The 12,500-nt window shown below is 46.0% G+C and overlaps 1 protein-coding gene across 1 annotated transcript in view; it reads left to right on the top strand.

Annotated features, from left to right (window-relative positions):
- The first annotated feature begins 3,616 nt into the window (after positions 1 to 3,616).
- Positions 3,617 to 12,500, top strand: part of LOC308374255 (zinc finger FYVE domain-containing protein 1-like) — a 21,792-nt gene continuing 12,908 nt past the window's right edge. The window contains exons 1-6 of the mRNA XM_080849993.1: positions 3,617 to 5,433; positions 6,620 to 6,754; positions 7,121 to 7,490; positions 9,733 to 9,947; positions 10,478 to 10,584; positions 12,472 to 12,500. The exon at positions 12,472 to 12,500 is cut by the window's right edge and continues 80 nt beyond it. Of these exons, the coding sequence (XP_080706119.1) occupies positions 4,888 to 5,433; positions 6,620 to 6,754; positions 7,121 to 7,490; positions 9,733 to 9,947; positions 10,478 to 10,584; positions 12,472 to 12,500 (1,402 nt within the window). The 5' untranslated portion in view covers positions 3,617 to 4,887. The remainder of the gene's footprint in view (positions 5,434 to 6,619; positions 6,755 to 7,120; positions 7,491 to 9,732; positions 9,948 to 10,477; positions 10,585 to 12,471) is intronic.

Raw genomic sequence — 12,500 nt, 5'->3', positions numbered from 1 at the left:
AGGTATACGGAGTACACCCACTTATTTTTTCAGTCAGCATTGCGTATATACCCAGTTCTCAAAACAGGGCGTTTATCATGTGCTGTATGGGCTGCTTAAAAAAATTAAGAGTATACCCACTTCTCCAGGGACCACTGCATGTGCGGATGTGCGGATGACAACATTTGCATCATCCCCACTGTGCGGATGTGTGTGTGTGTGTGTGTGTGTGTGTGTGTGTGTGTGTGTGTGTGTGTGTGTGTGAGTGTGTGTGTGTGTGAATCATCCCCACTGTGCGGAGACCGTATACCGTGTCCACAGAGGTATGCCAAACGCTTTAGAAGTCACAGCCTAGAATTGATTACTATTTGATCAATCTGTTAGTACTGATGCAACAGTGGCTGGAGCTCAACATGCAACTTAATCAACCCTATGAAGACACAGCTTCTCCTCTAAGAACCCATCTGTTCACTACACTGAGTGAAGACTGTGGTTTACTTAGGTTACAGACACTTCATGACATCAAATGAAAATGTTCGGTTGCATGATTGTGAAAATGTTTGTTGCTATCATTTCATTGGCCAGCTGAAGTACACTACTATCAACATGGTGAAGGACACAATATTATGGTGTAATATGAAAAGATGTTTTTTTTTCTGTTTTTGAGCAATATTTCTGATGTCAGTTTTTAAAACCTGTATCATAGCCACATGAAGTATTTTGAATCAAGCACATTATCAGAGATTGTTAAGTAATGCCAGGTTACTATTAATGCTCGATTCTCTGTGTGATGGTGTCTGCACATTTAGGGGAAATAACAACATCCTTCTCAGATGAGTGTATTGATCTTATTGTGTGTGTGTGTGTGTGTGTGTGTGTGTATTGACACTGTGTCTGGGTTCCCCACTCTGTGTCGTTCACATGACAGACTCAATCCCAAAGCAGCTCTTATCCGAGGAGGCCTCCTGTGTTGTCTGTGACCACGAGCATCTTTGATTTCTCCAAAGACAACCAGTTTAGCACACCAAACACACACACACACACACACACACACACCAAAGTAAGCACCTTTCATCTACATCTCTCAAGAGATCTCAGCTGCTTCCATTGAGCCCGATACACAATCTGGATTTGAACTCAGATACACGGACAAGCAGGAGTCAACCTGACTTCTTCACCACAGAGCAACATTGGAAGGTTCTTCTTCTCACACCTACCCATGTGTATTTACTCCTTTACAATATTTATTTTGCTATTTTTGACCACAGGAAGAACAGTGCTCCTGTAAAGGAAAAAGCTGATGTGTTGTCAATAAACCAATCAATCAATCCATTTATTTTGCTATAAAACTGTTGGTCAAAACAGTTATGTTTACTGTATGCACCTATACACCAGAGCAAAATTCAGGTAGGCGTATACCTACTTGACAATAAATCTGAATCCGATTCTGATTACTAAAAAGTAACACGACAGCTTAAACTGTTTTGTGTACGTCGTGTACGTTTAGAGGACATTAAAGGGAGCGCCAAGGGGAGGTGTTGGAGCAGACGGCGGTCTCATCGTAGCTTGCACTGGGTATTGAGAAGAACAATTCTAAATTGAACCTATACGGTTTTAAATTTCACCTACACGATTCATTCCACGTGGCTGAGCCAGAGAACCATTACAGGTTCTAGAAGGAGGCTGTTTAAGTTCTTGAGACGTTCTCTGCTAACGCTGATTGATGAAAGAGTTTCACAGAGAGTTCCAAGAGGAAACCTTTAATGCTTTGCCAAACAACTTTTTTTTTTTAAACCCCTAAAAGTTCTGTGAAGGGTTTGAATCACCTCCATGCCGCTTGTCCAGCCTAAGTCTGCGGGGGGACAGAGATGGGAGTGTGTGTGTTTATGGCGGACAGAGATGGTAGTGTGTGTGTGTTTATGCTGGGCTGGGCTGTCACACACTGCCAGAGAAAGACTTGCATCACTTGGTCCATACAGAGAAATATGGATCCGGAGAGTTTTGAGGGGAAAGCTGTTGAAACATACTGTACATATTGATATCGTATGAATATTATCAACTGTTAACCTCCTGACTGCTATGTTCTAGATGAGCTGTCTGGTTTTCAAACTGTATATTTTCAGTATGTCAGAGCACATATGATAGTATGGGCACTTTACTATGCATGTAACACCTGGGGCCTTTCAGGCTTTTAGTTATTTAATCAGAGAGGTGACTGTAAGGTCTCAGCACATGGTATTACGACAAAAGCACCAAATAAATATTTGGACATCAACAAACTTGTCAACTTATTGTCTGTGTGTGAGTTATTTGAATGACATAAGGGCCAGAACAGCTGTCTGTCTTATTGTGTGTGTGTGTGTGTGTGTGTGTGTTATTTGAACAGCTGTCTGTCTATCAGAAAGGACAGAAGCAGAATGTAAAGGGCCTTTCTCCAATCATCAGCTTAACTCATGATGTACTGTGAGTCAGCTGTTCAGAGGGGTATGAAATATCAGAAATATAATCTTAACCTATATAATTCATACATAATACATATAATATATTTAGTTTACATAGAAATATACCATTGATATGTTTGCCTTGAAAAAAGGTTTAAAAAGATTTCTCAAGCCACAAATCTTATCCCAATTTCACCTAATTTGCTTCAGAGGATCTTCAGATTAGCCCTCACAAAAGTCATTAGATAGACAGAAGTTATCAGATGGACAACTGGGTTGCCTAACAAAATATTGTGTAATTTGAATACTGCAAAAACACTCTATATTGATGTGTTGAAGCCGCCAAACAGGAAGAAACCTTATATCCAATCTTAGAATAGCAAAGAATCTACGCAGAACCTACGACGTAGTTTACGCAAATGGCCTAGCCGTCATATACTTGTGAGCTAGTATGTCTGCGTAGCTCTGCAATTCACCAGCAAACCGCTAAGTGGGAAAAAATAAATAAACAAACTCCGGATCAATCTCTATAGACGACCGTGTTTGTCCATATATGAAATTAGTTTGGCCTTTTTCGCTCAGATTCAGTTAAAGTTACAAAGAAATAGACAATGTGTAATCTGATAACCCCGTTATTGTAACCAAAAAATACGTCCGGGTTGATTTGCGAGGCATCTGCCAACTAACCATTAAAGTAGACAGCTAGCTAGCTAAGTAAACAGTTGTCAACAATTCACACCAGAGTAGTTCGTTTATTAACACCAATTACAGTCGTTGTGGTCTGCGTCGCAGCGACTATTACTTTTCTTGGGAGGTGCAGTCAGGCTACGGCGTAGTGCATAGACATACACATCTACATGTCTATGGCGTAATGAACACAGAGAAGCCCTCAGCAATTTAGCGAGAATGTGCTGTGAGTCCGTGAGTAGAATTGGGCAATAGACATATCATTTCTATGTTTATGGATTGGGCGCTAGCATAGACAGATAGTTACAGAAGTCACGGACATCATGAAGAACACAGCCAAAGTTGTTGGACTCCGCCCATTCAACGTTATGTTTATGAATGCACCCTCCCAGTGTGCAAATGGAGCTTCCTGATTGGCTGTTCTTGAACCTTCAACCTACGACTCAAAAAAGCAGATCAGCTGATCTGACTCTACTGGCACAACAACACAGGAGGGCAACAATCAAAAGAGTAGTAGCGTAATCTCCGATTTTACAAGACGCCTTTCTGTGAAAAAACTTTTGTATCCGTTGGTACAGTGAGCGTTTCTGAAAGACGTCGGTTACTTTTAACTTCTCTCTGGCGAACAGAAGCGAGCGGGATGTTACAGCTTGCTGGCTAGTTTGAAACCTTTATCAATAGCCAAGTCATCGGTATCAAAAGGAGAGTTAGCCTAGCTATCTAGCTACTTGGATTGTTTACCAGCTAGCATAGCTGAATGACCACTTGTTTAACTACGGTGTCTTTGCTTATTTTAAAGACACGAGAGCACAGGATGATATAACAAGCCAATGCTATATAACATTTTCTAAGCCTGCAATTTGTTATTATAACCTGTTACACTGGATATCAGGCTGTTTAGGATGCAACCTTGTTCTGTCATTTCTCCGTCATGTTAATTTAATCATCCGGTGGAAATCTGTACATTTTGTTCGTGAATGTAAATACTAGGGTTACATATTCAGTTATCAGTCGGGGTTTGTGAACAAGCAATGATTTTGAGTTGGGTTTTTGCTTTGCTGGCAGACCAACCCTCGTAGCATCGTTAGCAGCGCTAGTCAAATATCTTATGTTGGTATAATGCTTCAGAGAGTGTTTACCTTTAAGGCAGCTATCCGTTATTCCTCTGCGTCAGCCAAGTTATTTTACAAGATAGATGCGTCTGTGTGGTTTTAGAGTTTGTGCAACTTCGGCTGTTCGCTATGTTAGTGTTGTGTTTTGTTAGCTATTAACTAAGCTATCGAGAGCATATCTAAGTGCAATCAAATTCTATCCAGGTAACTAATAAACTGTTCAAGTGGGTTCTTAGAGGCATAAAGTCTGATCATATTTGAGTGTTGGTATAACGGTTTTTGAAAAATATCACATTGACATTTAGATTCAAACCGTTCGTGTCATTCATATTTTTGTAATGCATGGTGAATGGTGCTTGACGTGACGTTTTCATATTGGATTTATTCATAACACTAATAAATTGTGGGTGGAAATCGGAAAAACTAAGTTCAGAACTCACTTTGCATACGTTGTGTTTGAGTAGCCAAATGCTGAAGGGACTTAACAATCAGTAAAGTCTGTCTAAGTAACTTAGTCATAACACAGCTATTAACCAACATCACCAAAAACATATCAAGCCTTAACAGACCTGTATTCTGAGTTTAGCATCGGCTGCTTAGCATTTTATTCATACCTCCTGGTGCCAGCCTAGCCCAGATACACTGAAAGGAAGCAGCTTTGAGATACAATGAGCAGTCATGCTCCTTCACAGGAAAAAGGAGTCAACACCGCCAGTCTAGTGTGCCAGGAGAAGTATGTGTGTGACGGCTCGGAGGAGGCTGTGTTTGAGTGCCATGACTGCGCCAGTCTGCAGTGCTCCCTCTGCGAGCTGGAGGTTCACCAGCAGGAGCGACTCCGAGACCACCAGCGTGTGCCCGTAGGCCCCGGGCACGTGCCAGGCTGCGACAGCTGCAAGGGGGGCAGCAACGGCGGGAAGGGCGGTGGCTCGGGAGGGAGCGGCGGCGGCAAGCGCAACCTGTCCGTCGTCCGCTGCCAGACCTGTAAGACTAACCTCTGCCAGGAGTGCCAGAAACGCACCCACAGCGGAGGGGGTAAGAAGAAGCACCCGCTCACCCACTACCCGCCGCCCAGGAGTGCCCAGCAGCACAGCAGCGGGCAGACGAGCGTCAGCAGCGGCGGTGGCGGTGGGCAGGATCTGGCCAAGGCCCAGCAGGAAGCACTCCTGGAGAAGGTGACGAGCTTCCTGCTGGTGGACGAGAACGAGGAGGTGCAGGTAAACACACGGCTCTTGGTGTGTGTGTGTGTGTGTGTGTGTGTGTGTGTGTGTGTGTGTGCGAGGAGGTGCAGGTAAACACACAGCTCTTGGTGTTTCAGATGTCAGCGATCCAGAAGTACGTTGTATTGTAATGAAAACAATCTCTCAACAATTGAGTGGTCCACAAGATTAAACCTACAGAGACCCTCTTTGAAATGTGTTATTTGTGCTTGTAGTTTAGTCTTTAGTAACAGAGCAGATGAAAAAGGATCCACATTAGGCCGATAGTATAGTATATTTACCATAGTCTCGCTGTGTGTGCACTGCTCAGTAATCAAACTGTCCATAGGCACGTTAAGTTTGCCCTCTTTTCCACCAGATCAACATTTCTGACAAACTCAGTGTTTCCTGAGCCCCTGTGGTATCTCCCTATTTAACGTGGGAGGTCGGCTGTCAAGTTTTATTTCCCAGAAGAAGAAGAAGCTATTCTGATGTTACGAAGCCAGATTCAACCCTCGTTTTGAGTCCTAAGAAAGGCTTTGTTTGTACCTGTTTTGTTTAGGTGTTGTATGAGGCTTTGAACCAAATCTAACAGAATCACTTTAAAATGAACCATCCTTAGCCTGTTGTCTGTCAGCCTATCTAGCACAGAATCACTTACTATATAGGATATATATAATAATATAATATATACAGTATATAGATGAACTGTCCTTATCCTGTTGACTGTCGACCTGTCTAGCACAGAATCACTGTAAAGTCTTCTGCATCCCCCATTCATCTGCTGGCCTGTTGTATGATGTCTGTTTGAACTCCATCTGCTGGCCTGTTGTATGATGTCTGTTTTAACTCCATCTTGCTGCTGGCCTGTTGTATGATGTCTGTTTGAACTCCATCTTGCTGCTGGCCTGTTGTATGATGTCTGTTTGAACTCCATCTTGCTGCTGGCCTGTTGTATGATGTCTGTTTGAACTCCATCTGCTGGCCTGTTGTATGATGTCTGTTTGAACTCCATCTGCTGGCCTGTTGTATGATGTCTGTTTTAACTCCATCTTGTGTGTGTGTGTGTGTGTTTGTCTGTGTCTGTGTCTCTCTGTGTGTGTGTGTGTGTCTGTGTGTCTGTGTGTCTGTGTGTCTGTGTGTCTGTGTGTCTGTGTGTGTGTGTGTGTGTGTGTGTGTGTGTGTGTCTGTGTGTGTTGTCCAGATCCAGAGTGAGGAGGAGTTTGTGAAGAGGCTGGACTGCCACCCGGAAGAGCTTCTCAAAGTGGTGTCCATCTTCGGGAACATCGGCGAGGGCAAGTCCCACACCCTCAACCACACCTTCTTCCAGGGGAGGGAGGTATATATATTTGCACAATTTTTAAAAACTTTTAACTTATTCTTAACATTTCTTTTTAACTTATTCTCACACTTAAACTGCTGCTAGCCCTTCTACTGTACTGTAACTGTTGACTGTTAATGGTATATGTTATATGTTATATTGTTATAATATATGTTGTTCTTTAAATTGTTGTATCTTAATGTTACATTTTTATATGTTTTATTGTCATAGTGTTTATAGAGTTTAATGTTATTTTTTTGGTTTAAGTTATTTGTATGACGTCTACTGCGTAGATGAATGATGCTTGCCAAGTCATAAGAATTTTGCTGTGCTGAAGCAATTTGGTACATGCAATAATAAACACACTTTGACTTTGACTTTGAGGTGTTCAAGACGTCCCCCACCCAGGAGTCCTGCACCGTGGGCGTGTGGGTGGCCTTCGACCCGGCCCACCGCATGGTGGTGATCGACACCGAGGGTCTCCAGAGCAACAGCTCCAACCAGGGCCAGCGCACGCGGCTGCTGCTCAAGGTGCTGGCCATCTCCGACCTCATCATCTACCGCACCCACGCCGACCGTCTCCACGACGACCTCTTCCGTTTCCTGGGAGACGCCTCGGAGGCCTACCTGAAGTACTTCACCAAGGAGCTGAAGGCCACCGCCGCGCGCTTCGGGCTGGACGTCCCCCTCTCCACTCTGGGCCCCTCCGTCATCATCTTCCACGAGACCGTCCACACCTCGCTGCTCGGCTCCGGTCAGTCAGGGAGGGGCTCTCAAATAGGGCTTTCAATTAGAGATCCTTTAATGGGGGTTTCAATAAGAGATCCTTTAATGGGGCTTTCAATTAGAGATCCTTTAAATGGGGCTTTCAATTAGAGATCCTTTAAATAGGACTTTCAATTAGAGATCCTTTAATGGGGCTTTCAATTAGAGATCCTTTAAAGGGGCTTTCAAATAGGGATTTCAATTAGAGATCCTTTAATGGGGCTTTCAATTAGAGATCCTTTAATGGGGCTTTCAATTAGAGATCCTTTAAAGGGGGTTTCAAAAATGGCTTTCAATTATCCTTTAAAGGGGCTTTCAAGTAGGGGTTTCAATTAGAGATCCTTTAAAGGGGCTTTCAAATAGGGGTTTCAATTAGAGATCCTTTAAAGGGGCTTTCAATTAGGGGTTTCAATTAGAGATCCTTAATAGGGGTTTCAATTAGAGATCCTTAAGAGGGGCTTTCAAATTTGGTTTTAAATAATTCTTTTTTATTTCTTCCCTTTTTTTAACTATTTTTTTTATGTTGTTTTTGAATAAGTCATGAAGTGGTAATGGTGGTCTTGGCGGTATCTCTAGACAGGAAATGGAAAGTTATTCAATGTGATTCAGGTCAGTATGAGGACTAACCCTAGGAAAATCCTTTTGCTCCAGTAAATTTGCCCTAAATCCAATAGTAGTGATAACATCTGGGAGGTGTCTGTGAGGTGCCATATTGATTTCTCAGGAAATGTAATTAGTTAAATTATGATACCTTTCTATTTCTGGACTAGATTGTTATGTTATGGTAATGAAATCAGCACTATTGAACATCCATCTGTTCAGTGCTGTTTACATAGCATGTGTAAGTTGTGTGATACGAAAACATGCATGTATGAAACCTGATTATGTAAATATGCATTACATTTATACAGTGCTGTGTCATTCCTCTGATGTTCTCCATTGAAATTGATCTGACGGTATATGGGGAGTCCAGCACTTAGCCATCTTCTTTTGCTTTTTGTGTGTAAATATAGTCTCTGTAGGTGCTTGCTGCTAACGCTAGGGAAGGTGATTCTGGAGAAACCAGCAAGAGTAAAATAGATTTTGAAATGATATACCGAAGACACCCAAGCCCCTTCCTTCAGACTCCTCCAAAACACATGAGCATGCCTGGCCAAGTAGCAAGTTATGTTTGCTACATAGTTTCAGAAAAATGACATTCCGCCCAAGTCAAACCTGATAATTAGCTGACCAACAGAAATACAGCAACCATGGCGTCGCTTTTCAGGCCCTTCAACTCCCTCTGTTGTCGCCATCTTAGCCTTCTGGGGCCGTGCTGGCTTGAAGTGTGTGTGTGTGTGTGTGTGTGTGTGTATGTGTGTATGTGTGTCTGTGTGTGTGTGTGTGTGTGTGTGTGTGTGTGTGTGTGTGTGTGTGTGTGCGCCTGGCTTCCTGTCTCTGTGGTGGGATCCTTTACTGAGCTTTCAAGCTTCTGAACCATTTCTCCTCACTGCTCACAGACGTCTGTTGTTTACTCAGTTCTGTTGTTTACTCAGTTCTGTTGTTTACTCAGTTCTGTTGTTTACTCTTCTTTATCTCGGGCTTGCTTTAATTCTTTCTGTTAAGCCTCCTTGTCTTCTGTGTACTTGTCTTTGTCATTGTTGATGTCCATTGCTGCTGGTTGTTTATCCGCCATTGCTCCTCCTGGCTGTGATTGGTTGATTTGATTCGGTAGTGACGGCATTAAGGGCACTGGGTGGGGTCAGAGGAGCACTGGGTGGGGCCTGAGGAGCACTGGGTGGGGCCAGAGGAGCACTGGGTGGGGCCTGAGGAGCACTGGGAGGGGCCAGAGGAGCACTGGGAGGGGCCAGAGGAGCACTGGGTGGGGCCAGAGGAGCACTGGGTGGGGCCAGAGGAGCACTGGGTGGGGCCAGAGGAGCACTGGGTGGGGCCTGAGGAGCACTGGGTGGGGCCAGAGGAGCACTGGGTGGGGCCTGAGGAGCACTGGGTGGGGCCTGAGGAGGCTGATCTTTCTCATGTACTACTTTTAGGAAGTAGTGATAGTTTGAGCAAATATGACAAAAAGTTATTTGTATAAAAATGCAACTTTAAGGAAAAGCTGTTTGGTCCTCACACTGGCTCAGAGAAACACTCTTCAGCAGTGTGTGTGTGTGTGTGTGTAAAGGCTGTGGTTTGTCCTATGCAGAGCAGTGGTATAACACACACACACACACACACACCTCTGTCTCCAGAGCGGTCGTCTGAGCCTGTGGAGCGTCTGCTCCAGGAGCGTTTCCATAAGCTGGGTCGCTTCCCAGAGGCCTTCAGCTGCGTGCGCTACTGCGGCACACACACCAGCGCCCCGCCCACGGACTTCAGGAGCCTCCGGAACCTTCTAGAAGGCCAGCTGGAGAGCCACACCACACGCTCCCCGCGCTCTCCCCTCGTCATATACAGAGCCCTGCAGGTAACCACATACACACACACACACACACACACACACACACACACACCACACACACACCACACACACACCACACACACACACACACACACACACACACACACACACACACACACCACACGCTCCCCACGCTCTCCTCTCGTCATATACAGAGCCCTGAACGCCCACAACTTCAATGTTATCACGTCAAAACTAATTTTCACACACACACACACACACACAGACACAGAGCGCTGTTGTGCCTCTGCAAAAATATTGGAGTGTTAATGTGTGTGTGTGTGTGTGTGTCTTTGTGTGTGTCTTTGTGTGTGTGTGTGTGTGTGTGTGTGTGTGTGTGTGTGTGTGTGTCTCTGTGTGTGTGTGTGTCTCTGTGTGTGTGTGTGTCTCTGTGTGTGTGTGTATTTGTGTGTGTGTGTGTGTCTCTGTGTGTGTGTGTATCTGTGTGTGGTGTGTGTGTGTCTCTGTGTCTGTGTGTGTGTGTGTGTGTGTGTGTGTGTGTGTGTGTGTGTGTGTGTGTTGTTCTCTGGTCCTAGGCTCTGAGCGAGCGCTTCAGTGGTGAGATCTCAGACGAGCTCATCTCTCACAGCTGCTTCTTCCCAGATGAGTACTTCACCTGCTCCAGCCTCTGCCTCAGCTGTGGGTCAGTGCTGCTCCAATGTCCTCTCCTCTCCTCTCCTCTCTCCTCTCCTCTCCTCTCATGTCCTCTCCTCTCCTCTCCTCTCTGCCTCAGCTGTGGGTGAGTGCTGCTCCAATGTCCTCTCCTCTCCTCTCTCCTCTCCTCTCCTCTCATGTCCTCTCCTCTCCTCTCCTCTCCTCTCCTTTCTTCTCTCTCCTCTCCTCCACTCTCCTCTCTCCTCCACTCTCCTCTCTCCTCTCCTCTCCTCTCTGCCTCAGCTGTGGGTGAGTGCTGCTCCAATGTCCTCTCCTCTCCTCTCATGTCCTCTCCTCTCCTCTCCTCTCCTCTCTGCCTCAGCTGTGGATGAGTGCTGCTCCAATGTCCCCTCCTCTTCTCTCCTCTCTCCTCTTCTCATGTCCCCTCATCTCCTCTCCTCTCTGCCTCAGCTGTGGGTGAGTGCTGCTCCAATGTCCTCTCCTCTTCTCTCCTCTCCTCTCTCCTCTCCTCTCCTCTCTCCTCTCCTCTCCTCTCTGCCTCAGCTGTGGGTGAGTGCTGCTCCAATGTCCTCTCCTCTTCTCTCCTCTCCTCTCTCCTCTCCTCTCCTCTCCTCTCTCCTCTCCTCTCCTCTCTGCCTCAGCTGTGGGTGAGTGCTGCTCCAATGTCCTCTCCTCTTCTCTCCTCTCCTCTCTCCTCTCCTCTCCTCTCTCCTCTCCTCTCCTCTCTGCCTCAGCTGTGGGTGAGTGCTGCTCCAATGTCCTCTCCTCTTCTCTCCTCTCCTCTCTCCTCTCCTCTCCTCTCTCCTCTCCTCTCCTCTCTGCCTCAGCTGTGGGTGAGTGCTGCTCCAATGTCCTCTCCTCATCTCTCCTCTCTCCTCTCATGTCCTCTTCTCTCCTCTCTCCTCTCCTCTCCTCTCTGCCTGAGCTGTGGGTGAGTGCTGCTCCTATCTCAACGCCACTCTTCTCTCATCTCTCCTCATCTCTCCTCTTCTCTCATCTCCTCTCTCCTCTCCTCTCCTCTCTGCCTGAGCTGTGGGTGAGTGCTGCTCCTATCTCAACGCCACTCTTCTCTCATCTCTCCTCATCTCTCCTCTTCTCTCATCTCTCCTCCTCTCTCCTCTCCTCTCATCTCCTCTCCTCTCCTCTCTGCCTCATCTGTGGGTCAGTGCTGCTCCTATCTCAACTCCACTATCCTCTAATGTCCCCTCCTCCTCCTCTCCTCATCTCTCCTCTTCTCTCATCTCTCCTCTTCTCTCATCTCTCCTCCTCTCTCCTCTCCTCTCCTCTCCTCTCCTTTCTCCTCCTCTCTGCCTCAGCTGTGGGTGAGTGCTGCTCCTATCTCGACGCCACTCTTCTCTCCTTTCCTCTCCTCTCCTCTCTCCTCTCCTCTCCTCATCTCTCCTCTTCTCTCATCTCTCCTCATCTCTCCTCTTCTCTCCTCTCATTTCCCCTCCTCGTCTCTCCTCTCTCCTATTCTCTCTACACTCCTCTCATCTCTCCTCTCCTCTCTTCTCCTCTCATTTCCCCTCCTCTCTCCTATTCTCTCTACACTCCTCTCATCGCTCCTGTCCTCTCTCCTCTCCTCTCTCCTTCTGTCCCTGCTCTCTTCTCCTCTTCTCTGTTATCTTCTCTCCTTTCTCCTCCTCTCGTGCCCTCTCTCCTCCTTTCTCTTCAGGTGTCTTCCTGGTTGCCCTGGCGATCTTTCTTTGACTTCAGTGGAATTCTGTTCAGTGCCTTCCTCCCCCCACTCTTCCTCTCTGCCTCTTGTCAACCAGACTCTCCTTACCAATCTGTGTGTTTCATCCACATACTGCCAACCCAGGTGTGTGTGTGTGTAATCCAGACACTCCTAACCTGTGTGTGTGTGTGTGTGTGTGTGTGTGTGTGTGTGTGTGCGTGTGCGTGTGTGTTTCAGCTCGAGCTGTAAGAACAGCACCAACCACC

This window comes from Sprattus sprattus (genome assembly GCF_963457725.1).
Source record: "Sprattus sprattus genome assembly, chromosome: 13".
Lineage (NCBI taxonomy): Eukaryota > Metazoa > Chordata > Actinopteri > Clupeiformes > Clupeidae > Sprattus > Sprattus sprattus.
The sequence above is the reverse complement of the archived record's forward strand: the minus strand, read 5'-3'. Positions and strand labels throughout refer to the sequence as shown.